The sequence below is a fragment of the Phragmites australis genome, chromosome 16 (genome assembly GCF_958298935.1).
Source record: "Phragmites australis chromosome 16, lpPhrAust1.1, whole genome shotgun sequence".
NCBI lineage: Eukaryota > Viridiplantae > Streptophyta > Magnoliopsida > Poales > Poaceae > Phragmites > Phragmites australis.
This window is the reverse complement of record NC_084936.1, coordinates 29,656,127-29,682,233: the sequence shown is the minus strand read 5'-3', so window position 1 is coordinate 29,682,233 and position 26,107 is coordinate 29,656,127. Positions and strand designations below refer to the sequence as shown.

The following is a 26,107-nucleotide window of genomic DNA, read 5'->3' as shown; positions in this document are numbered from 1 at the left end:
CTGGACATGGAGCAAAATATGCACCAAAAGCGGTGGGTCGACATGAGCATACGGTGGAGGAGAAAAGTGTATGAATGCTAGGAGTACGAGCAACAACAGGAGGAACTATGGCTCAAGCATCAGGAGGAGGAGCATATGAGGAAGGTAGCCAAGGAGTGCCACGGCTGAGGCACACGAAGCAGAGAGGGAAAGGAAACGGGAGAGCGCCCATCGCGCTAAAACGAAGGGCCCCGATGCCCTACAAAAAGGCAAATATTCTAGGTGCACTTAGTAGAGAACATCTATTATAATCTGGTCTATTTTCATTTCCTAAGGCATGTTTGATTTAGCACGACACACTATTAAGTTAGTCTTTATGTGTACCGTACATATCAACGTTTGTTATCGTCATCTCTTTATGTTTAGGGTCCATTCGCGCAACGACGAAAAATCTCATATAATGTTTATCAGTGTATGTAACGTCTATATCAGGTTATATGATAATCGTACATCACAACTATTATTGTTCAACAAATTAGATTTTGTATCCTCCTGACGTTATTTCCCTGAAAAATTACCTACACAAATGCATTAGATGAATAATAAAATATCGACAAAATTACGACACACTTACTCATCCAGTTCATTTCTTTATTTATTCGCTTGTGCCCTGATAAAACTAAATTGTGCTATAAAATCAGTCCGCTCGTATTTTATAGCGAAACATGACAGCGCGTGGGTTAAAAAAGCGAAAAAAAGCGAAATGATGCAACCGTCGCTTTGGGTCAACCTTTATTCGGTGCCGAATACAGGAGTTTTCGATACCTTAAGTACCAGAATGGATTTTTTGTGTTTGAGATATCAAATACAGATGTTAGATTTACAGATACACCAATATATTATCTATTTTAGTAAATACGGTTACGTCTGATACCTATTTTAGTAAATAGGTCTATTTTTGCCCAGAGATTACAGCAGGAACAAATTTTAAAAAACTTGCGGGAGGAAAATAACCATTCCTCAGGGTGAATGACGCAAAAGGTAAGTTCCCAAAGACAAAAGAGGCCAGGTGGGCTGGAGTGGAGTATTTTAATTAATTTTAAACCTGGGATATTGCGGTGGTGTACCGAAAAGGCCCCTGGCCTTTCTTATAGCCCAAGCCACACCTTCGTCCCCTCCTCTCCTCCCCCAAAACTTTCCCCACTCCACTCCAATTCAATCCAATCCCGAACCCTAGCCACCAGGTCCGGCGGTACATGACCCACCTCTCCTCCTCCTCCTCCGCCCCAGCGGCGGAGGCCACCTCCCTCGCCCCAGGGTTCCGCTTCCACCCCACGGACGAGGAGCTCGTCTCCTACTACCTCAAGCGCAAGGTCCTCGGCCGCCCGCTCAAGGTCGACGCCATCGCCGAGGTCGACCTCTACAAGCTCGAGCCCTGGGACCTCCCCGCCCGCTCCCGCCTCCGCTCCCGCGACTCCCAGTGGTACTTCTTCAGCCGCCTCGACCGCAAGCACGCCAACCGCGCACGCACCAACCGCGCCACCTCCGGAGGCTACTGGAAGACCACCGGAAAGGACAGGGAGGTGCGCCATGGCCCCAGGATCGTGGGGATGAAGAAGACGCTCGTCTTCCACGCCGGACGCGCACCCAAGGGCGAGCGCACCAACTGGGTCATGCACGAGTACCGCCTCGAGGGCGAAGAAGCCGCTGGGATCCCACAGGTATTCATCAATCGCCCTTCTTACTTCATGCTTTATGTGATTTGTTTTTATTTATCGGATTGCGTGGATTTTTTTAAAAAAATTTCCTGCGACGTTGTTTTGTGTGATACTAGTGATAATCACTCTCGATTGCTGCACTTTCCCCCACGGTGTTTGTCGAATCGGTGTCTAAGTAGTTAGATTGTCGCAACTGCTAGTCACAACCTTTACCTGATTCCAGTGAGAATGGACCTGTGCGGATTGTAATGCGATTTGACTAGTTTCTGGGTTATTTTCTTTACTAACTACGAGGTCAAATTTACATCTTTCGTTACTGATTATATCTTAAATGCATTATACTGATACAGCTTTTTAAACTTGTTTGCACAGGACTCGTTTGTGGTGTGCCGGATCTTCCAGAAAGCTGGTCCAGGTCCACAGAACGGGGCACAATATGGGGCACCCTTCGTTGAGGAGGAATGGGAGGAGGATGACGAAGATGTTGGTTTGCTTCCAGTGGAGAGAAAGGCCGTTGGTGACCATGAGGTTCCTGGTGCTATGGAGAAAGGCTATCTACAAATGAGTGATCTCATTCAGGTATAGCTGCAAGCATTCAACTTGCATGCTTTTTTTATTTACTGCTTGTTATAGTACAAAGTATGTGTAGTTATTTTATATCAAATCCTGTAATGCGTACAAGTCAATTTGAGGTACATGCTTAGGGCTTGAGTTGTACTTGTTGTTGTTGACCTTCAAAACCTGAAGATAACATAAAATGGAGGCATATTTGCTATATTTCTGAAAGTATACCATTGGTTCAGTTAAATTGCATGACACCTAAAAAAGCGATAGATACTGTACATATCTTTTTCTTAGATAAATGCCCCTATTTGTATGAATTATTCTGATAAATCTTGTCTAGAAGCCCTTAAAATGGTTTGTTCATATGCAGCTTTGTGGGATCTTTGTTCTTTTTAGTGAAAGCCTTTGTCATACACTGAATCCTTCCATCTTAAAAGATGCCACCTTTTTACTTTTATTAAAGTACACATCATAACCTTTAGATGTGTACTTTTATTAAAGTACACATCATAACCTTTTTACTTTTATTAAAGTGGACATGTTAGCATCCTGATACTTTGTTCAATGATATGCTGCTTGATAGGCAACAGACACTCGCTATGGATAGGTTAGAATTCATTTATTGAATGCTTTGTTTTATTCTTGTGTCACAGACTATGCTTGTTAGCAATTTCGATAGATTGATTAGAATAATTTTGAAACTTTATGTTTATCTGGATTGCCTGGCATTGGATTTCTTGTTGGCTACCTTTGTAATAGCTATGTCTAGAGGAAAAAAGATGCAAAATCATGCAAGTAAGGGCCTGTTTGTTTGGGTTTCTGTTTCTGGCTTATCTGAAAAGCTGTGCTTTTGGTTTTTCTGAAAAGCTGTTTTTGGATTTTAGCTGTTGGATTTTACAACAATTTTTTTCTTCTCAGCACACTACTTCTCAAAAAAGCTACTCTCAACTAGCTTCTTAGCTTCTAGTTCATTTTCTCAGAAACAGGTTTCTGGCTTCTATAGAAGCCACTTTTCTGCAAACTCGTCTGTTTGGGCTTCTGGCTTCTGACAGAAGCAGCCTGAAACAAACAGGCCCTAAGTATGACCTGTAGAATTGTTAAACAAAGTTGTACTTATGAGTTAACATTAAAGAAGTGATTGACTAGTTTTTTGAAGGAACGTGATTGACTAGTTAAATTATAGATCAGCACATTTCTCTTATCACACTTCTTCTAGGATGCCAGTTGATGGCATGTCTTGCTATGCACGCTCATCAACAAAAGGGGTCCACAGCTGTGGAAAGCGCATTCTCTACTGAACATGGCTCTTGTCACGCCTCACATTTCTGAATTGCTTGTATATATTGATTAGTGATATATTATGCTCTTAACAGGGTTGCTGGATTTCTTTCAACAATTGCCTATATCTTGTTGTAACTTGTATTTATGAAACTGTATCCTATGTTGTCTAGCAACAACGCTGACTTGTTTTGGCCTTTTGACATCTTAATATTTTTCTCAGGATTAGGTAGCAAGTTATATGAGATCACGACCACAAGAGTCATGATGTCATAGTATTCATGTCTATGAACATTAAAAGGTTGGAATTTGGTGTTGTCTTCTATCTTTAACTTTATGGTATGAACTTCACACCATGTTACAGATGATCAAACAGAATTCCTAACTACGGTTCCTTGAGCGTAATGGTGTTTTTTTGTAAGAAAGCATTTGTTCAATCTAAAAATGAGCTTACTATCCATCCATACAGGGTTCTCTTAATTTTTGGCGTAAGTTATACTGTATAGGTGATTCTTTTTTATGTTTACTCTGTTTATTTAGGTATCAAATATATACACTGGTATATTCGCTGCTCTAATTATGCTGTTATTTCACTTTTCAGGGTTTGGGTGATCAAAACGGGAACGGTACAATTGGTTTGCCAGTTTCTGACACTTCAAATAATAGCAACCATTCTGAAGATGTAGTTGGAAATTCTGGGGACATTTTAAGTGACCCAAACCTTGGCTCTAATTTTCCGCAGTATGTTGAGCCTGGAGAGCAAAATAGCTTAATGCTTAACGGAAATATGTTGTCTAATGGCGACGCCGGGGATTTTTTTAATAGTTCGAGCCCCAATGATGGGTTCTTAGAGCTGAATGATTTTGTAGATGCTGCAAATCTGGAGTGCCCTTTGGGCAATGATTCCACTATCTGGCCTTCAGACGGTTGGGCCTGGAAAACACCTGACTCTTTGGAGGCTGTAAATGAGGCCAACAATGAGATCCCTCCACTCCCTGGTGACCAGACTTCCCAGTCAGATTTGTTGGAACAGTTGTTGCAGTCAATACAAGAAGATTCCCATTTGGGCTCAAGTATCATTGACCCCCTGCATTCTTCTTTAACAAATTCAGTTATGCCAGAGGATGATTCTGTGATGTTCTATGATGCGCCATTTGACTCCACCATTTGTGATGACGGTTTTAGACAGCTGAATGGAGTTCTTGGCTCCCCAGCAACCAATCTATCTGGTATTGACATGGTGGACGATGGTATCCCATACTATGATGCCATGGATGATAATTTATTTAATGATATTCTGGGATCCATACAGCAGGCAGCTGGTAGCAGTTCCCACGCTTATAATGGTTCGGTCCTTACCCAAGAGGTATGCAGTTATTTGAATCAAGAGATGAACTTGCTGCATTTTGTGCATATCACTGATGTGTTTACTGGTGATCACCCACAATTTTCTACTTTTACAGGTCAACAATACCACCTATACATATAGTCCAACTCAAAAGGTTTTAGAACCTAATTTTGTAGTTGGTGCTCCATCATCTGCTAGGTTACCTGAAGCTGGTAGTCAGTTAAATTGTGTTGTTTTACCAGGTAATCTTACTATGGAAAAGTACAGTAGGTCAGCTGTATACTTGCTCATTAGCGATGATCCATGATGGGAAATGAGCATTTCTCGTACCTCTTGCACCAGGAACTTTTGTCTTAGTTGTATTTATTTGCCCTCATATAGCAAGATTGAAATATTAGACCATTTTGTGGCCTTGTCAAGAAATTTAGCTCAGTCTTGCTTAATCAGGGCAGGGTTATACACAGCTGGCATTAGTTTGTACCTGTAGTTGAAAATTGTTGATAAGTTTTTGTATTTTGCACAGATGACCAAGCTAAGAGTAGTTCTATCGGAAAGCGATTTGTGAAGATGTTGGATTCGATCTCCGCTCCCCCTGCTTTTGCGGCGGAGTTGTCGGGTAACCTCCGCAAGTCCTTGGCTCCTATTTCTGGAGCACGGCCCAACACCTTCCATGTCTCTGCTGAAGTGATCAGTATAGGAAGTTTATCTGTCGCTTCTCGCCCAGACAAGTGGGCCCTGCAAAAGGATCAAGGCATGGAGCTACTCTTTACAGGATTTGAGCCTAATGCCCGTATACACTGTGGGTGCAACACAATAACCGCAGTACTGCGTGGTGGCTTCTGCCTCTTCCTCTTTTCGGCAATAATGCTCTTGGTGAGCTACGAGGTGGGCATGTGCATCTATGGCAAGTAGCCTGGTCTGGTTAGGTTAATCTTATGACGTTAGGTTAATCTTTTGTGTATTTGAGGCAGACCGAACTGGGGACCTCCTGCTGGCTTAAGTTTTAAGTTTATTGCATTGCATGACATATCCTCTGCGTGTTAATGCTGAGGCTGTTATGTTAGCACAAGCAGTACGGTTTTGCAGCTCGAGAGCTAATGCTGTATGTATGAATTCCCCTAGTGCTATTACTAATAGTATGTGAATTGCTTCTCATCAGTGCACAATGATGCTATCGGTCATGTTTCTGGTTGCAATGCACAATGTTAGTGCAGAATCCTGTAAATATTTTCTAGATCTGCAATGGATTGAATCAGTATGCTGTTGCAGTATTGTTGTGTTGGTGTTTCATGTTTCAAAAGATGAATGTTAAACGCAGTGCATGACAGATGGAGCGTGCAGGCTCGAAGTTGTGATAATGATAGTACATTTTGGCTTCTGTTGTTTTGTTCAGCATCACATTTCGCTACTTTATTAGTGAACAAATGTTGCATCATAGTCCAATTTCTATGGCATAATTAATTATTGAATATACATACATTTAGATAATGCAAGCAGCTGCTTCTCTCAACTATCTGCGTGTGTTCCCCCGGGAAACTGTACTGACATACTCAAGACACAGTTAGTGTAGTAACTATACTACATCTCTCCTGGAAGCATGGTATCCTCCGGAAGATCACAAAATGCATTACCCTGCATTGCACGAGCAAACGCAAAATCAGTCATCTCAGACACAATTTCTCTTGTATGTCGTTAAACTATTTTTCTTGGTGACTTACCTCTCCTGTAAGATGGGCAACACATTTCTTCTCAGCAAGCAATTCAGCTTCACTCTGAAAGAAGTACAGGGTCAATGGTTAAATTAAAATCTTCATGTTGCTTGTACTCTGCAGCATATTACTCAAGGCGCGCGATTCCTACAGCCCTTAACCTTCTTAATCCGTCCCCAGAGGAAATCGTCCATTTCCACATCACTAACTAGTTCATAGTCACCATCCCCCTGTAGGAAGAATTTCGTGATCGTTAGAGTGGTGTCTAGTCTTAGGAACAAAATAATGGGGGCCATTGGATCCTAGATCATACGTACCTTCGACCTACATGGCATGCTGAACACGATGTCCTCTGATATCCCATAAGGATTTCCAGTCGTATAAACCTATGTTTTTGTCATTGCTTTTTGTTTCAGATGCATATCAAACAAATGAACAATGAACAATCCAAAGGTCTCAAAATTTACCCCTGAAGAGAACCAATCGCCTTCTGGGGTAGGAGTTACAAGGGACCTAATAGCATCAACTATCGACACAGCGGTTGATGCAGCTGAAGATCTTCCCCATTTTTGGATGAGCAAACCTCCACGCTGTTTAAATATAGGAATGAAACGAATGTTGATACAACATTGCCATAATTTCTCGAATGACAGATAACTGCAAATATAGTGCAAACAGGGCGAGGCATACCTTTTGAACTGTTTTGGTGAATTCTTCTTCTAACCACTTGGTATCCTTAATGACTTCTTTCACTGGTCTCCCGTCAATTTTGGCATTCATGAAATCAGGAACCTACTCAGGGTAAATAAGTATCAACAAAAAGAAGAAAAAACTGTATGTGCAAAGTAGTCCGGTCATTTTATAATCATATAATCACCTGAGTTGTCGAATGGTTCCCCCAAATAGTCACGTTTGATACTTTGTCATAAAACACACCTGCTTTTAGTGCTAGCTACAAAAAGAGTGAGTGATTACTTAATCTATTTTTCTGTTGAGAACAAAGTAACAAAAGGAAAGAAATAGAAACGATTCAACATGGGGCACCTGGCACTTGGCTCTATTTTCATCCAACCTCGTTAATGCATGAAAATTTTTTGCTGGTAGGTTTGGAGCATTCTTCAAGCATATAAGTGCACTGTATGCAGGAGAGACCTCAAGTCAGACATGATAATAGCATAAATTGATAATACTTGGCAAACATAAAAGTATCCGTACTTAGTGTTACAGGGATTTCCAACAACTACGACTTTCACATTCTGAGATGCCACAGCGTTTAGTGCTTTCCCCTGGCACCATTAAAATGTCAGAGCATAACAAGAACACAGTCATTCCATAATCATTTGTGCACTGTACCAAAATTTATGTTAGGTTGCTGATACGGGTTATTAGCAGGTTCTACGCTAAGGAATCCCTAATTCAAGGTTGACGTTTCAAAAATGCTTCTAATACTCTTCCTGAGAGGATTTCTTACAACTTCATAACAGAATACTTGACAAGAAATGAGGAAATGAAATGCAAAAGAAACCTGATCAGCAAATATTTGACCGTTGATATCTAGCAAAGCAGCTCGCTCCATTCCAGGGCCTCGGGGCTTAGCACCAATAAGAAGGGCCCAATCTACATCTTCGAAGATCTCATAAGGATCTATACCAATGCTGACTTCCCTTAGCAACGGGTACAGCGAATCCTCCAGTTCCATAGCTACTCCTACGGTTGTAATTTTAATAGCACATTAGGAACAAGGGATACATATTCAATGTCACAGTAATCCATCAATATCTGAGAGTACAGCACTGGAAGTCGTAAGTGCATTTTGGAATTTAGACTATGCAGCAAATATAAATTGATTCTGCTTCTCAAAACTCTGGGCAGACAGAAAAATGGAGCTACCTTCTAGTGCTTGTAACGATCTTTCTGAGCCGAGTAACTTAAGTGCTATTGGTTGGTCTGGTCCAAATACCTCACCAGAGGCAAGCTGAAATTTTTTCAGCCAAATGAATGGTCAACAATACTGCATCTTTGTGCTATGGAAAAATGTAAAGACAAGATAAATTAATATGATTATTCACATTGTAACAAGCACAGGGAATACAATAATACAATAATGGAAGTGCAACCACACGTCAGTGGAAGTATAAAAGGCAAAATAGGAGTCCAATTTCGGTTTATACATTTTTCTTAAATTACAGTAATGACCAGCACAGCATAGTTAGGATCGCATGTAAAATATGATGCAACTCCAAGTTGCACCAATAGAATCGAAATCATGAGTAGTATGTATGTATATTGTAAATGAACATCTTGGGATCATTGTTCATTACTAGAAACAAAGAAATGTATGCTAGTTGACAAGATTCTACACCCTACGCCTCTAGATACACAACATGAAGACTTACTAGAAGATTGCTTACTTTGAAAAGCAGATGATTTGATATCATCCCCGCCGCACCTGACACAGCAATATTCACTAACTTCTTCCAGGACTTTGTCTTGTCATCCTGTGCCCCATTCAAAGGGAGGGACGACAGATTAGTAATACAAGCAGCAACAATGCATAATTAGGACAATCGCACCCGACTCTCCAGATGCACAAGCGAGGAATGCTGATGGATCAATTCAGGAAATTAAACGTTAATTCAGAGAGCCGTCACATGTCAACACCATTCTGTTGTATCGCTATGAAATGACTTGATCACAAAGTTCTAATAGTAGGTGGCGTGCAGTGCTCTTCATGACACTGGCATTTGACCTTACGCTGTCTTGTTGTGTGTACTATAGATATACAGTATTCTAGTAACAACAAACTACTAAACTCTTCTTTTAAATTAGAGTGTGCAATGAAGCACCGAATTCTTAAATTTGACCACCGACCCCGAGAAAATGGATTCATCCACACCAGCAGCGGTAGCTTGAAAAGGAATTGTTTCAGCACCAACCCAAGCAGACAGCGGCAGAAAGTAGCCCAAGGAACATTTCAACAAACACATGGTGGGAGGGTCATGGGAGGCGGCTCGAGACTGCTCACCGCCTTGAGATCGTAGGTGGTGCAGAAGACCCCGAAGCACTCCCTTCGCCCCGCCGGCGCCTCCACCGCCGCGACCGTCGGCGGCCCGTCCTGCACCTGCCTGGGGTGCAAGAAAAAGCCACACGCTTAATTAGCTCATCGGTAGTTCTAGCAATTGACATATACTCATCAGTAGTCAGTTGACGGAGCATCGACAGTTGACATACTACTCACTTGGCCGCGTCGACGGAGCATCGGACGGTGGCGAGCAGGGGCCGGCGCGGGCGCAGGAGGAGCTGCACGGAGCGGCGGCGCGCGGCGTGGGCGTCGCGAGGGGTCGGCGATCCGACTGGGGAGTAAGCTGTGGAGAGGTCCATGAGGAGCTGGAAGAGTGGATTGCAGGAAGTGAAGCTAGCGGAGGGAGTGGAGGAGATTAGAGCACGTGTTTGGATTAGGCCACCTATTTATAGTAGCGCGTGTCCTCTCAAAAAAGGCTGACCAGTGACACGTCGGACGATAGCGATGGTTCGAGGAGGGAGGGACCCTCTTCTGTCACGTCGTCTACCTCTCGCTCCTCTCCTCTGCTCTGCTCTGGCCTTTTGTTTCTGCTGCTGCCATTCTTGCTACCACAGTACAGTACAAACTACAGCAGTTCCTCAAACAAAGGTCCCCCGATCGAAGCAAATCAATGTAATGGATCGAGAATCTCCATCATTTTCCTTTCCCCCGCAGCGCTGCAAGACATCTTTCTTGTTGGACATATTCTCGGAGCATTTTACTACATGCATGTTTCTCGTTCTCGTATATGCATCAATGCATCGTCACCGCTAATTCAATTCGCAGCTAGTTAAGATCAATCACTTGTCATTTCTTTTGGCACACACATATATATATATTTCAACAATTTAATTCGGCACCGGAGGGATCAAATGAGCTTTGACATGAGATGCGATAACGTGCATGCATGGATGACTTCGTCTCCTAAAAGTTCTTGGGCGCCTGGTACGTGACGCCGAACTGCCAGTCTTTGGGGAGGACGTGCCACGAGGTGGCCTTGCGGTGGTCGCTGGTCATCACCCGGAACGTCAGCGACTCGCCGGTGAGGTCCTCCCCGGTCTGCCACAGCTGTCCCCAGTTGCGCTTCAGCGGCGTCCACTTGACGCGCTTGTTCCCCTTCACCGTCAGCGCCGCCACGTCGCCGGCGCCGCCCACGTTCGTCGCCATCACCATGTTGAAGTACTTGTTCCCCGTGATCGTGTACCGGATCCCGCCCTGCTTCACGCACGGCACCCTGCATCGACCATGCATGCATGCATGTTAATTAGTGTTAGACCATCCGATCCACCGCATGCAGTTCGTGGTGCATCCATGCATGGATGAACGATCGATGGACACAGATAGGTACCTGCGGTAGGAGATGGGAACGATGCCGGCCTTCTCCTGCGCGATCTGGAGGTACGCCGGCATGCTGAGGTCGAAGTGCTCCCGCGGCGGGTTGCACCACCCGCCACTGTCGCCCGACTGCTCGTAGTTGGGCGGGCACAGATTCGTCGCCGTCACGACCAGGGCCGCCGCGCCGGGCTTGCACCCGTCGGGGCTGTCCACGCACCTCACCTCGTAGCACCCGCCGCAGGCCGCGCCGTCGCCGAACAGCACCGTGCTCACGGCCACCGTCTGCACGCCGTACCCCTCCGCCGCCGTGTCCTTGTACCCGCACGCTCCCGCCGTGGTGCCGGACCCGTCGCGCCCGCCGTAGAACGTCGCGTGCGCGGGCTTCCACGGGCCAGCCGTGAACTTGCCGTGGTTGTGGTGCACCTGACGCCCGCCCGGCGTCAGGGGCTTGGCGCCGCCTGCCGCCGCGACATCGGCCAACGCGAGCCCGAGCAGCAGCGACACGAGGAGGGGCGCCGTCCACGAACCAGACATGAATGACACTTATTCTAGCGTTTAGAAACTACAGCGACGAGACAGAGACGTAGACGTGCTTATAAGATACTGCATGATTTGGCCATTTTTAGATTGCTGCTGTCTGGCTGTTGATCGAGCAGCTATTCCTGCGCGATGCAACTAGAGGCCTGGAGCAACCCAAGGATCCATGACCATCCCAAGAGAAGAAAAACTTTCAACATTTCACAGCTTGACAAGAATCAGACCAACGGCTGACACTGCATGAAATTCCCTGATCTCCTGCACGTAGAAACCATTAACCTGTTGTTCATGGTCTTATGCTAAACATGGAGTACATAGAAACCATAACATCTAAAAAATCTGACAGGAAGAGCACATGGAGCGACGTCCAGTAATGCAATAACACAGAGATCTTCAGAAGTTTTAAAAATAACTGGAGTACAGGTAAAACATCATAGCGATAAACAGCTGATGTTCATAGATAGTGCTTCATAGATCGATAAGGATATGTGAAAACACTTATTTGCTCAACTAAACATTATTTTTCTGATATAACCGATCGGCAAAGGCTACTAAGCACCCACACGTGGTGCAAATCCATGTAATACAAAAAAGGCACTGTCCCAAGCACGACTGAAGACGGGCTAGCATGGATGTGACAGTGACACTCCAAACTTCAAGACAGCCAGCGACCTACAATGGAGTCAGGCCAACAACACCTGCGCAAGAAACACAGTGATTAGACAAATGCGCTTGAAACATTGCATAGAGCAAATATTCAGCAATGCCTGCAATGATAGGTAATGGAAGAACTGAAAACACTTTGGACTGCACACGAATACTTCAGGTAAAACTGTTGCAGTGGCTTATTTCCGTCATCATCGCAATGGACACTGATCAGAAATTTCGATATCTTTCTCATTTATACTTACGTAAAATTACTATCAAATATCCACATTCATAGAATCACAAATATGTCAGAGAGAACACACCGCATGCCAGTCTTCCACCAGCATTTCCAGTACTGAGGCTAAGCTCATGGCCCCCTAAAGGCAACGGAAAAAAAATATTAAAGATCATGTGTTAACTGAAGATAAAGAAAATAAGAAATGCGAGTAAATCTAGACATACCTTTCCCCAAATCATCTTCAAGCTCATGAACGACAAATGCTCTTCCAACAACTGAATTTGGGCCACTCAAAGGAATCTATGTGAAAGAATTAATAAAACTAAGCAAACTGAATGTTGGGCCATAAAACTCGTATGTGTGAACTTATGTAACGTAAAACTACGATCTGTCAAATTTACCTGTTTATCAACAATGGTTGCCTCAGCTACACCTACATTGCCGATGATAAAAATAAGACACACGGGCCATAAACGAAGTCAACATCCAGAAAGGGAAATTGGAAGTGAAATCGCAAGTATACAAATGATCGCTACAGGCCATACCTTCAGCGTTGGCAACAATGTTTCCCAGGTCACCCGCATGACGTACTTCATCTTCTGGTGCACCGTGTGTCATATTGTTTGGATTAAAATGTGGTCCTGTAAGATAAAAATTGCTTTGTAAGTAGGTGAAACTTGGTAACTTGAGCAACTAGATGACTGGATTTATTGAGGATGCATGAAAACTACAGGGTGAAGAAGCAAAAGGAAAGAATAGCACACAAAGTTAGATGGAAACTTAACAGTGTTTACAGAAGAAAGGCAAAACTTGATAGTAGGTCAAGTATGGATGCATCACATTTGTGAACCTAATTGAGATCAGTAGACAATTAACCTGTTGATATGCACCCATTGGTAGTATCACCAAACTCATGCTGCAAAAACGAACAATCGTGTCATCTGTACAAGTCAAGAAGTTCAGATTGAAGCTACTCAAAAGAACAACACTCACGAGGTGGAAGCCATGAAGTCCAGGAGTAAGTCCAGTGAGACGGACGTTCACTGTTGTAGGACCTGTTATACAAGAGCAATATTCAGAGGGGCAAGACACAACCAGCTGTCACCTTTCAGAAGCAAAATGTATGTGCACTACTGATGAAAAGTCATATATTTTCATAAGAAGTCAGTCAGGAATTGCATAAGTAAAGGTATCAGCAATCAATCAGCTAAGCTCAACTCTCTGGTTGGTATGTGAACTGAGTAACAATTGGCGTATTATATCTAGTTGAGCGAGCTAGTAGAAGTAAAGAGCATAGCAGACAGATTTAGTCATTATAGTACATTTACACCATGACAGTGCCAGTAATAATAGCACTCTTCGAACTGAATTAGCAATTGTTATTATTATTATTTTGAAGGCAAGTTTGCAAGTACTAGAACATCAGTGAATTGTTGACAGGTGTTGCAAGGCTAGTTCGTTCAGTCCTGCAACAGTGCAAAACAAATGTTTCATCTTCCATCTCTCTCCGATTTAGTTTCTAGAGACCCAAATTTTAGCTAACCATCACACGAGCGCCCTTGAGAAATGTACCAAGAAAGGGGTAAAGGAGCCCCTTTTGGCTGATGTGCCGAGCCAACAACCGAAGCCCCTAGAAGGTCGAGAGAGTAGCGGGTTGCGGGAACGCACCGTCGTCCTCCTGCGTGAGCGTGACGACGCCCTCGACCTCGGATGTGCCCTTGAGGACGGCGACGGCCTTCTTGGTGGCGTCGGCGAGGACGAGCGCCCTGGCAGCGGCGGCGCCCCCGGGGCCGGCGACGAGTCGGAGGGAGTGGAAAGGGCGAGCAGAGGACGATGGACTGGGGAAGAGGGCGGCTGCCGGCGCGGCGGCGGCGAGGATGAAAGTCTGAGCGGCCATGGCGGCGGCGACCACGGCTTGTATGCGGCGATAAGGTGGGCTCTGGTTGGGTCGGCTCTATTGTAGTCCAGGCCACACCTAGGGCCTTAGGGCCGCCATCGCTCACCAGATCCGATGGATGTCGATGTGCCGCGTGTGGCTCAGCTCGTGTCAGTCGTGCACTCACAGACTCACTGCATGCTCCAGAACAAAATCAACGCTAGTTTAATGAGGCGATACACTAATAGCATTCTCGCGAAAACCTGGGCTTAATTCTAACTGACTGTTGGGCTGGCTGACGTCCTACCGGCAGATACGACCAGGTTCTCGAATTCTCACCTTTTTCAAAAGAGGCCGGCCCGTTGAAGCCCAATAGTTTCTCCACCTTTTATCTTATCCGCAAATACTTCTTCTTCACCTGCTACACAGGGCAATTGGGAGCGGGACGAGCATAGGATGTTCTTGTGCTAAGTAACAGTAATATATGTGTCGAATATCTAATTATGGTATATACGTGTAAGAAATATATCATATAAGATTAGGATATTACAACGCGTATTAAAAATTTTAGATATCACGAAACCGAATTAGCAATACCTAATGTAATGGAGAACATTAGGCTATGTAGGATCTCACTTGACATGTCCCACCTCTCGGCATGTATCCACTGGGCGACGGGAGTGGGGTCGCAGGACCAGCATTAGCATGGGATTCTTGTGCTAAGTAACAGTAAAATATTATATGTCGATACGGCTATAACAGCTGAAGTCTATGTCCTTCGTGACGGACTCTTCAAAGGTTAAGTGGGTGTAATAAAGTGATTACCAATTTGAACTGTATTAAGGTGGTGGAGACTGTTGGATGGTACCAAAGATCCGAGATTTTGCAACCATATCATGCCTGTCGATGATCACGGGAGCAAGAAGTAGATTTTCAATTAACCCCATGAATATGTAGGACCTGCGCATATAAGTTGATATACAGTTTATAGTTTTTCTTTTTTTACGAGTGCATAGAAGTTGATACGCCGATACGATTTCACTTGTATGTTTTATTTGATTATGCTTACCAAGCACAACCAAACAGTAGCAGACCCAGGATTTCAACAAAGATGGTTCTAATTTGGAAGCACTAAATTTTTCACCAAATTTTAATATAAAGCTACCAAAAGGACAATATTACCAATACAAATATATATATATATATGAAAATAGCATAGTTGAAGAAATCGAGCACTGAACTACAACACTTGGTAAGAGAAATAACCACTAATTGTAATTGATGAGCAAAACAATAGATGTAAAATGCATAGGGGTTTTTATCCAATACACGCCTTTGCAACCTATGAAACTGACCTCTCATATTTGAAGCTCCATCATATCCTTGATCTCGCAATTGAGAAATAGATAAACCATGTTTTGCAAACATAGAATCCAAAGTTTTTTTTTAAGTGAAGATGATGTAGTATCTGTTACATGCTTAACCCTAAGGAACCTCTCAATCACATGCCTTTGCTCATTGACATACCTACAAGACAAAAAAAACATATTAACAAGTGATAATAGATGACAAATTAAATCTGAAATGTTCATGCCAAGAGAGTCACAAACCTCAAAATCATTGTCATTTGCTCTTTTATTGATTTATCACGAGACTCATCAACAAGCACCGCAAAAAAGACGCCCTCCCATCTTAGAAATAATAGCATTCCTTGTCTCATTTGCACAAGCCTTCACCAAATCCTTTTGCATCTTGTGGGAAGTCATTTGATTATTCCCAGGAGCATTCTCACCAAGTACACTTGCAGTTTTGGGATCCTTCCCTTTGTACAATTCCACCATCTATAGCAAGTTTCCTTTATTGCTTGAGCTTGAAGACTCATCATACCCACAAAAAGCAAGAGCTTGTAAAAGGAGAAATCTTACAAGTCCTAGAACAATAGCCAAGCGAGCTTTATATTGCTCCTCCTTCTCTGTACTTTTCTCCGACCACACATGAGCCACACTTTGTCTCTAATTTTTGAAATCAATGGCACGCTTCCTTGCATTATTGTGAGCATTATTTGGTCCCCAACATAAGCATTAAAAGATTCCAATGCATTCTTTCATTTATTACAACCTATTTTGGTGAATGTATCACTCCCAAAGTAGTCCATCCTTGATGGTTTGAAGAGATAACAATAAAAGCAATAAGTGACATCTTGATATACACTATACTGTAACCAATCAAATCTTTCGAACCATCTTTTTACAAATGCCCTCATTTGTCCTCCATTATCTTACCTTGAAAAATTATGATCAATTGGTTGACATGGACCCATAAACAAAAATGTTCTTCTAGCTTCATCTCTAACATTGGAATCAAACTCTTCAATTTGCGTTTGTAGCCCCAGATCAACGGCAATATTATCCATATTTATCTCGCTCTCTTTTGCTCAACACGACTTTCTTTAGTTACTAAACTTTTTGGACATCTTTTGAATAAAATTTCTCCATCTTTAAATCTCTATAAAAGTACAAATTAATGGTGTATAGAATAGAATTAATGATGTAAATCTCTACAATAGAACAATATATGGAACATAATTGAGGGAGCAAGGAATTTACCAGAGGGAGGCAAGGAGAGACTGAGTGAGGGACTAAGAGTGAGGTCTGAGCCTACGAGGGAGCATTCGAGCTTGAGCGGGGTGGGTGGGTGGGTGGGCGACTGGCGGGGGCCCCGGGCCGCAGGGCGACTGGCCGACGGGGGTGGGTAGCTGTCGGAGGATTAACTCCTATCACAGGGATCCCGAGGGACCTCTTTTTAGAGATTCGACCGGGGGATGATCCTGAATAAGTTCGTCGGAGAAATAAATGGGAATGAATGCAACGGCCGGTGGGGGGGGTGTCGACCTAGTGCAAGGAGAAGTAAAGGCACCGAAATTTAGACAGGTTCGGACCGCACGGGGGCGTAATACCCTACTCTTTTATGGATGCTATAACTATCCTGAGGAAGTCCCTCAAGGATGTTGCTGGTTACAAGAATGTTGGCCTAACTAAGAGCTTGAGGCTCCTTATTCTTCGGCTAGAACTGTGCTCAGCCTTGCTCACAGTGTCTCTCTTCGTTGGTCTGGTTCGTTGTGTGGTTGGTGTTCTCACGCCGTTGTTAGTCTTCTTCGGGAGAGTTCTTGTTCGAGTTCCTCTTGCTTCTGAGTTGCCGGCTATTTTAAGTACCCGCCGGCCGAGACATGCCCCGAACGGGAAGGAGGGGGCACAAGTTCCAAGACGTCATGACTGGAAAATGCGTCATCATTTCTTCTGGGTGAAATGACCGGGGTGGAAAATGTGTCGCACGCCCGGTCACCTGTCACCATAAACGCCCTGGCAACGGGCGCCGTGGAGAGGGCCCACCGGGCGGCCGCAGAGCAACCCGGCGTGCCCGCCCTGTCTTGTTCCTCTGCCACAGCAGTGCGGCAGACGGAACATCTTGATCCTCGCGATGTTATCCCAAGATAAACTGGATGACACGGGACGGGACCCGTGCAATTAATAACCCCACGCCTCTCTGCCAAAACATGGCAGGAACTGACGCTGCGGCAGGAGCAGTTGGAGGTGTCAGGCCACGCACGCTCATTAAATGCGGCCTCGGACCTCTGACTGATTGACACCTCATCGGCGGGTCCCTCGGGGGCCTTTCTGGGTCGTCGGAGCACCGAGTGCTCGGGGGTACTGTTCGTCCCCGAGTACTCTCTCTCCCGAGAATGCCTATCCTTGTCCTCGGGGTACCGGCTGCCCAGGGGTACTGTTCGCCTCCCCGAGCACTCTTGCACGAACCTTCGGGGAACCAAGTGCTCGGGGGCTGCCACGTGCAGCCCCATGCACTCTCTCCCGGAACTTGGCTCTTTTGATCGTCGGGGGACTAGGGTGCTCGGGGGTGAGCGGACACCTCCCCGAGCACTTTCTTCCGGTACTTAGACTCCGTGGATCATCGGGGAACTGGGGTGCTCGGGGACCACTGACTGTGACCTCGAGCACCTTCTCCTAGGACTTGATCTTTTCTCATCCTACAGGAGAGACCTCGCGGGATGGCGCCATGTGGCGGATGGCTGGCCTGGCCTCAGGATTTATGGACCCCTGGTTCCTGATACACCGACAGTAGCCGTCAAATAGTTGTTGTGGGTGGGTGGGCGACTGGCGGGGGCCCCGGGCCGCAGGGCGGCTGGCCGACGGGGGTGGGTAGCCGTCAAACAGTTGCTGGTCGGTAGAGGGGGGGAGGAGCGGCGTTGTGGCATGCGGCGAACAGCTGTGGAGGGTCACGGGGTGGCTGGCCACCGGAGGGGTGGGGAGCGGCAGCCGGCGAGGGTGGGCAGCTATCGAGGTCGAGGGACGTGGCCCACAGGGCAGCAGGATTGGCCAGCGGGGCCAGGGGCGACAGTAGCCGTAGCCATTTTGGCGGTGCACGACGGCGCGTGAGCTGGAGGTTGAGCCGTCAAGGTGCCAAACGCGGTAGCTGAAGGTCGAGGCATGTGGGCTTTGCCAGTTGGGGGGAAAGGGTGCTAAATGGGCTCGAGGGGTGGTATCCCTTACCCACTTAGGCCAAGCCAATGCTAGGGGCCATAGGCCCGCCCCTGCAACCAAAGTTGACATGTGCTGGTAATATTATACAGTTAGCTTATAGTATATGCATGGTAGTGCACACACTTTCAGAAAAGCTCGACTAATACAGATCTGTTTGGCACAGCTCTAACTCTAAATTTTTTTGAAGCAGATCATCTCTAACACCATAAATTCTTGTAGCTAGAATTGTGAACAAATTAAGGATCTTTTTAGTTGAGACATCTTATTCTTATTTAGACTGAAAATATATATTTAAATTATTTTATTTTATCATACAAACTATAAATACTACGTGAATCTCGAAGTTAAAGCTATACCAAACAGGATACAAATAATATTTCAGCAAAAAGAAAAATGATGTAAATAATTGTCGGCAGTAGCCGGCAGAGTTCTCTATGCCCATGTGAGTTGCGATTGGTATTCGGTAGCTCCACTCCATCTTAGTGAGCTGAGTCATCTCCGATTATAAATTTATATTCGATTCTTCAAACAAGACCAACCGCCAAAATCATCAGGTGGTAAGTAAGTTCGTCATTAAACTAACAAAGTGTGCATGCCGCACCAAACACAGCATGTGCAGTATCCCTTGCCATTGTCGCCTTCATTTGTCTGTAGAAACAACACAGACCAATTCATGTCTTGTTTTTTTCCCCACTTTTAACCATTGTTTGCTTGTTCTGCAGTTGGCCTTTGTGGATGAACTGCTGGATGCCGGTGCTTGTCAAAATATAAATGCTTCCAAATATTGATTGATCGATATCTTCTCAACAGGAGTAAATATAATCAACTAGCTAGGGACACCGATGTTGAGGTTGAGCTTGTCGGTCCATGATTCTTGCAGAAGAGAACAGAAGAGGGAAGCAGAGTATATGGGCAGAAATTAGGCGCAGGAGAGCTTTCGTGCATCATGGCCTTTTGATCACATCTGTCGTCCTCTTCTTACCAGTTTGTGCGCATCCATGTCTTGTTCCTCCTCCACATGGGCACTGTGCCACTGAGTAGGCTACTTAACTTGCTTCCAAACCTGAGGAATAATGTGCTGAGTTTCCATTAGAGTTTTAAAGTAAAGCTAGGGTGCTTCCTAATCACATGTCAAAAGGCAGGATTTGGAATGCAGAGCTGCTGAAAGAAAGCTGAAGATGTGGGCTGTGTGCACTTGCAGACTCCCCAACCCAACCTAAAGAGCAGAGCAAAGCAAAGATATCTTTGCTTTCCCCCATGTGGCAGCGGCATCTTTGAAGAAGCTATACCTATCATCTATACACGAGATGCTTAGGAAATGATGCAGGGAGAAACACCTTATTTTTCTGATGCAGCGGTTATATATAGTTCGATTGGAACCATCCTATGCATAGCGCTGTAGCAGTAAAACCTTACTGATATTAGTATTCACTTTGCATGGATAAACCAATTAGACCTAGAAGAGGATCTTGCATTCTTGTGTTCGCCACAAGCATATTTTATAGCTTTTATCTAGTTCACTTTACTTTTGTTAGATTAACCATCTGAATTTGGCCTATACATGAAACAGATCATAAAACTGACAGATTAGACAGAATAGTATTTACGATCTCAAGTCAGTGATCACATTATACTATATTTAAGTAACCTCACACCACATGAAAAGAAAAGCTAGTACCACTACTATTACTGTTAGCCCTCACCCACGCTTTAGCATTATCATTTTTGAGACTATTTTCACCGCTTCCTTCCGTGGGTCCGATTTTTTTTAAAGAAATTCTCGTTCTCTTTAGTATTTCAATATTTTTTTATAATCTTTTTATAAAGAGATTTTTTTTCTTCTCTATATCAGGATTCTTTCTTCTTTTATTTCACAAATCTTTTAAAAAAAGAATCTACTAGAGATAAGAGAAAATAAAAGATATAAAAATGAAAAAAAAAATTAGAAAGAAAATAAAATGAAAAGAATATGATTGGAGAGGGTCGGAGGAGACTTGGTTCGTGGAGATAGAGAGAGAGAAGAGAGTTGGAATGGAAAGGCGATGGATGGAGCACAGCAAAAGGGATGATTCCCTCTCGCCCCGGAGCCTGAACAACCGAAGACGGGAGAACAGAGAGAAAGCAGAAATGAGCCGCTACGACCCAACCATTTTAGCATCCCAAAAGCCCATCGAAAAGCCAGCACCGCGTGCCAACTGCCAATACGACCGCGTCCTCACGAGACCAGCAGCAGATCTCTCACTCGCATTGCTTCATCGTCTTCCTCCTCACGCTAACTCTTCCATTCATTCTTCACGCACACCAGTCCGTCACCACCTTTCGTTCTCTTGCTTGTTGGAGGGAGTTGTTGGTGGCAAGGGCACGAGGAGGAGGGGAGCCCCATACCTCGTCAGCAACAGTAGCGGCTCCTGTCCAGTCGTGCACCTACATGCTGCTCCTGCATTATTGCCATCTTGCCCTCCCAAACCAATCACACAAGCAGCAAACCCCACCTCCAGCTCCCTCCTCTTCGATTTGATCCTTCACCATTCGATTCCACTCTGCCAAGGTTCGTACGAGCTGCCATTCCTCAGGTTCTTCTTCTTGCCATGCTTCCTAAAGATCGTGTGATCTGATCCGGGTGCGCCGGCGCCGACCATTGCTCCGGGTCTGGCTCCTCCAGCCGGGGGAGGGATGGAGGGGAGGCCGACGCGGCGGCGCGGCACCGGCACTGGCACGAGCCCCGGCCGCAACAAGGTCTGGGTCGAGCCGCCGGGCAAGAGCCACCACCACCAGACCCCGGCGCGGTCGCCGCCCCCTCCTCCGGCCCCGGCGCCGGCATCAGCGAAGAGGGTTGCGGTGGTGTACTATCTCTGCCGCAACCGCCATCTGGAGCACCCGCACTTCATCGAGGTGCCGCTCGCCTCCCCGGAGGAAGGTCTCTACCTGCGAGGTCAGTCCACCACACCACGCTCCAAGCCTTAATAAAGGCGCCGCCTTTTGGGGTCCAAAATCCAAATCAACAGAACCGCTGTATGTACCAACGAGCTGATACGATTCGCGTTAATGGCGTTGCTGCAGATGTGATTAACCGCCTCAACGTGTTGCGCGGAAAGGGCATGGCCGCCATGTACTCCTGGTCCTGCAAGAGGTACTACTGCACTTGACGCTGGGGATCGAATGGGGGAGAAGGAAGGTTAAAAATCCTACCTTTTTTAGGCTCCAATAGTACCTGCTTGGTTTGATCCGTGCTGCATCACCAGGAGCTACAAGAACGGCTTCGTGTGGCACGACTTGTCCGAGGACGATCCGGTGCTCCCTGCGCAGGGCAACGAGTACATACTCAAGGGCTCCGAGGTCCTTGACCGCATGCCACTGCCAGGTATTCTACGAATTGCCACACTGGGGTTTCAGGGGTGTTCATCAGATCTTGGCTCAATCTTTGTTTGTACTTGTCTTGTTTTAGATCGGCAGCAGAATGGCGTTGGCAACGCAAAGGTCGAGAGTCTCAAGCAACCGAAGGAAGAGTCCCCTCAGTCGCGGGGTTCTCAAGAGGGATGCTCGTCGTCGTCATCTCCGTCTGCCGTCGTCAAAGAGGTCTCATCCCTGACTCCTACTCCACGGCCGCAGCAACAGGCACAATCGGCATTGCTGCCGTCGTCATCTGCTTCCACCAACCGCGAGGGTGAGCAATGCCGGACTCCACATTCAGTTTCATCTGGAAACCAGTCCCCTGAACCTGCTGGGAGAAATGTTCCATTATCAGAAGCAAGCTCCGGAGGACCTTCAGAGTACAGAGTTTGCAAACCCATGGGAGCGCAGGACGCGTCCACACAAACAGATGATGGTGAGAGAGATGTTCCTGAGAAGCATACTCACATGGCAGGGATGTCCACAGAGGATGGTATATCAGATGCTGAGATTCAAGAATGTCATCAAAGGAGCTCGCAAGTATCACCAAAGGGACCCGAAATCGTTCAAGAATCGCCACCGGTGTGTTCGTCCGATGCTTCTCCAGGTGGCAGAGTTGAGACCTTGGAGTCCCTGATAAGAGCGGAAGCCAGTAGGAGAAGTAGCTTTAGGACGCTGGAGGAGGAACATATGTTTGGTCCAATGGGTGTGAAGCTCAAACCAGCCAATTTTCTGATGCAGCTGATCACCTGTGGGTCTATTACTGTGAACGATCACCGAGGCTTTGGGTTCATCCCAACATACAGGCCTCGGTTTACACAAGTTGAGTTCCCTTCTCCAGTGTTCTCCACTCCTATGGCACTGCAGCACCTTGACAAAATGCCCTGTAATGCAAGAACGATTGGAATGAGAACTCCAGAGTCTGAATATTTCAGTGGTAGCTTGGTCGAGACCAAGAAGCAGGACGAGTCCGGAAGAAGAATGAGCACACTCAAACGCTCATCATCTTACGACGAGGATAGGTATATAATACTACCAAAGATTGTTCTGAACTTCTGACTATGGTGCCAGTATGAATGATGCATGATTATATCTTCAATTCTTGATAGTGTAGCTTGTTTTGCCATCTTCTGATTGGTGGTTACTGTCATAAGGCCCTTGCCAATTTTTTCTGCCTTTCTTTGTTCTGTGTCATGCATAGTATCCTAAACTGGAGATAGAGAAGAAGATAAGAGACTCCCAACAATAAGATGCTTGAAAAATGGTGATAATGTCTTTGTGCAATTACTTTTACATGTCAAACTGGACTTTGTAACTGCAGCGAGCCAGCGAGTCACTGAATTGTGTACAAGCTAGAAATTGGCAGACTATCACCTTGTTGAATGTTCTGTTACGTTGCTCAAGCAGTTCCATTCTTTAAATAGGGTTCGATATTTTTCAATGTCTCTGGGCATACTAATTTTTGACCAAACACCTCCTTCAACATTTTCCAGAGTTTATAGAGCATCACACTGCAAAAGTGATACGGAAAGCTCGGTTGAGTCGGGCAGTTTCAGATGTCTCCCACAGACTATCAAAATGATATCATGTAAGCAATCGAGAAGTGGAACAATACTCTCCCCAATCTCTGATGTCAGGAACAGCTCTAGTCAACAAGAATATAGTACTAGATCCTCGCAGCTGGGTCCATCACTGGGTAAACTGTCTTCCTCGAGAGTGGAGTCATTCCACGAGGAGGACATGATCAAGATCGAAGAAAGTTGAGTTGCCTCTCATTGTTAACATCTATTCGTCTATTGATTTTGTTTCTAAATATTGAAAAAATACACTTTTTAAAACTGCAGGCTTCCTTCTGGAGCTCGGGTTATAATCCAATCGGTACCTTTGTGTGAAGAAAGTGATGACAGCAATGAATCACTGTAAGGGTCTGTGTTACATATATTTCCCCTTCTTTTTCTTCATTTTCCTGTGACCGATCTTCGTTGGAGTTTTGGTGTATGCTTGTGTCATAGCTTTTGGAGTAGCTTCAAAGTTATTCATTTTGTGACCTGTGTGAATGTGATAGTCAACATTATCCCACACCTTGAAGAAGAGAAGAATTTATTTTGCTGAAATTGTCTGCTTAGGTATCTCAGTGCAATCTGTTTATTGGCTTTATTCCTTGAGGTAAATAATCATGGAATAGTATCTCCTATGATAAATTTGTTCCTTTTTAAGTTTCAAGTAAACAAAATCAACTTTTTTCTTGGAATGCAAACAAATACAAACTTGAGAGAGTTATAGACTTACAGTTTCACACTTTTCTTTCGGTACTATCCTAAGCTCAGCGCTGCGCCACAGTAAAATACATCTCGCAATATCTTGATTGGTTCTTCTAAGGCTCTAAGTAACATGACTAGGTATCCTTTTGCCAGCTTGGCAGGATTTTTTTTTTCTCGAACACGAAGGACAACTGTGTATCATTGTATTAAAGAAGAAGCCCATAGATTATATACAAACTCACCCCATACACTAGAACCAACACGTCATAAAAACATGCCTACAACCTGACCAACCATGCTCAACTATCCCGGCCACAAGGCCCTAAGGCCTTTGGCACCAGCCACGCACCAAAGTTGTGCCTCGTCTGAGACATTGCGTAGCACTTCCTGAACCCTCGGAGAAGCTCTATTGAAAACACAATCATTTTGGTGTTTCCAAATCCACCATGCGCCCAGAATGATAAGTGAATTGATCCCCTTCCAATGAGGTTTCTCAACCCTCCGATGCACATGTCGCCACCAGTTGGCGGGATCTTGATATTACATTACTGGACCACCTGTAAAGTTTCCGTTATCTAGTACATATGAATGCAGATCTCAGTCAGAACTGGCAAATGGCAATGCCTTTTCTTTTGTTCTTATGTGAAATACTTAAACCTGTTCTCATGTTGAACTTGCTGCATTAAATCGAACACCAGCCTCATGGATGAAGCCCTGAAGGCAACGAATGCTTGTTACTCATTACTCCTCCATGTTGGATGGTGGGTATCTGAGCTTTTCATAGGCTGTTACTGTCCTTTTGTGGGGGTCCGGTCTCTGGATTGGACTGTACGACCCCTTTAATTTGACTCTTATCAGCTGGGCACTATTAGTGGTTTTTCCTTGAGAGGAATCACCCAGGTTGTGGAGTGTATTATGATATAGTGAAGCAGATATGCATTAATGCAAGTTCTGTTTGGCTCTGGAAGTATTCGATCATTATTACTGGTATGTTTGTTTCCTTGTCTTTGGATTATGGTGAATGTTTGCTTCCATTTGATTTGTAGTACTGCAGAGTGCAGGAACTGGGTGTTATCTTGTGTGTGTGTGTTTACCCCTTTGTGCTGGAGGCATCGTTGTGGCAGCTACTGCTTCCAGACGAGAGTCACAACTGGATTGAAGCAGCAGAATTGAAACTGCATGCATGCTGCAGAGGAGATGAGCAAAAGCAGTTGCTGCTGCTTCCTGCTTGTTAAATACTAAACAGGAGGGAGGCAGTTTGTGACACCAGATAAGATGAGCCGGGCCCTGTAAATATAGCCTTGTAACCCAGCCATGGCTAGAGATGGGCCTTGTAGTGGAGAGAGCCCACTATATTTGAGCCCTGTACATGGTGATGCTGATGATCAGAACAGGAGAATAAATTGATGATTTGCCACTGAAAACAATGATCCTTTTAATTATTATGTAGCTCATGTCAATGAAACATGAGATTTATAAGGTAGAGTGGCAAATAAATGAAGTCACTTCGCTCTTTTCTTTCAGAAAATTTGGAGAATCTAATAGAATAAATTCAAGTCGGAGCTGAGGTGGTCGGCCGCTTCTTGTTCCAGAAACTCTCCTTCGGGGT

The 26,107-nt window shown here is 45.0% G+C and overlaps 5 protein-coding genes across 9 annotated transcripts; 2 read left to right on the top strand and 3 right to left on the bottom strand.

The window, feature by feature from the left end:
• Positions 1-1,135: 1,135 nt before the first annotated feature.
• LOC133895340 (uncharacterized) lies at positions 1,136-6,040 on the top strand. Its single transcript, XM_062335584.1, has 5 exons — positions 1,136-1,700; positions 2,070-2,276; positions 4,141-4,905; positions 5,003-5,129; positions 5,411-6,040. The coding sequence occupies exons 1-5, from the start codon at positions 1,236-1,238 to the stop codon at positions 5,797-5,799; spliced, it is 1,953 nt and encodes a 650-aa protein (XP_062191568.1). The 5' UTR covers positions 1,136-1,235; the 3' UTR covers positions 5,800-6,040.
• Positions 6,041-6,314: 274 nt separating this feature from the next.
• On the bottom strand, positions 6,315-10,032 carry LOC133895341 (malate dehydrogenase [NADP] 1, chloroplastic). 3 transcript variants are annotated; one of them, XM_062335585.1, is made up of 14 exons: positions 9,835-10,032; positions 9,622-9,721; positions 9,008-9,094; positions 8,487-8,571; positions 8,122-8,303; positions 7,812-7,882; positions 7,641-7,731; positions 7,474-7,548; positions 7,287-7,388; positions 7,064-7,186; positions 6,914-6,982; positions 6,758-6,826; positions 6,606-6,659; positions 6,315-6,519 (listed from the first exon to the last, which is right to left on the bottom strand). In XM_062335585.1, the coding sequence occupies exons 1-14, from the start codon at positions 9,975-9,977 to the stop codon at positions 6,466-6,468; spliced, it is 1,305 nt and encodes a 434-aa protein (XP_062191569.1). In that variant the 5' UTR covers positions 9,978-10,032; the 3' UTR covers positions 6,315-6,465. The 3 variants fall into 3 exon arrangements, with proteins under 3 accessions (XP_062191569.1, XP_062191570.1, XP_062191571.1); XM_062335586.1 differs by having other exon boundaries at positions 9,468-9,721; positions 9,835-9,883; XM_062335587.1 differs by having other exon boundaries at positions 9,493-9,721; positions 9,835-9,883.
• A 537-nt stretch (positions 10,033-10,569) lies between these two features.
• Positions 10,570-11,526, bottom strand: LOC133896286 (expansin-A32-like). The gene is made up of 2 exons (XM_062336861.1): positions 11,006-11,526; positions 10,570-10,891 (listed from the first exon to the last, which is right to left on the bottom strand). Exons 1-2 carry the CDS (start codon positions 11,524-11,526, stop codon positions 10,582-10,584), a joined length of 831 nt encoding a protein of 276 aa, XP_062192845.1. The 3' UTR covers positions 10,570-10,581.
• A 377-nt stretch (positions 11,527-11,903) lies between these two features.
• LOC133895343 (superoxide dismutase [Cu-Zn], chloroplastic) lies at positions 11,904-14,392 on the bottom strand. Of its 2 annotated transcripts, none has more exons than XR_009905587.1 (8): positions 14,084-14,392; positions 13,409-13,470; positions 13,292-13,331; positions 12,961-13,056; positions 12,817-12,848; positions 12,640-12,715; positions 12,351-12,554; positions 11,904-12,296 (listed from the first exon to the last, which is right to left on the bottom strand). XR_009905587.1 is itself a non-coding variant. In XM_062335588.1 (8 exons), the coding sequence occupies exons 1-8, from the start codon at positions 14,310-14,312 to the stop codon at positions 12,202-12,204; spliced, it is 615 nt and encodes a 204-aa protein (XP_062191572.1). In that variant the 5' UTR covers positions 14,313-14,387; the 3' UTR covers positions 11,904-12,201. The 2 variants fall into 2 exon arrangements, 1 of the variants encoding a protein (XP_062191572.1); XM_062335588.1 differs by having other exon boundaries at positions 11,904-12,227; positions 12,501-12,554; positions 14,084-14,387.
• Positions 14,393-20,892: 6,500 nt separating this feature from the next.
• LOC133895737 (protein SOSEKI 3-like) lies at positions 20,893-25,925 on the top strand. Of its 2 annotated transcripts, XM_062336237.1 has the most exons (9): positions 20,893-21,395; positions 21,510-21,779; positions 21,908-21,977; positions 22,090-22,208; positions 22,293-22,511; positions 22,593-23,259; positions 23,731-23,997; positions 24,082-24,156; positions 25,553-25,925. In XM_062336237.1, exons 1-9 carry the CDS (start codon positions 20,894-20,896, stop codon positions 25,731-25,733), a joined length of 2,370 nt encoding a protein of 789 aa, XP_062192221.1. In that variant the 5' UTR covers position 20,893; the 3' UTR covers positions 25,734-25,925. The 2 variants fall into 2 exon arrangements, with proteins under 2 accessions (XP_062192221.1, XP_062192222.1); XM_062336238.1 differs by lacking the exon at positions 25,553-25,925 and having other exon boundaries at positions 22,293-23,259; positions 23,731-23,996; positions 24,082-24,351.
• Positions 25,926-26,107: the final 182 nt, after the last annotated feature.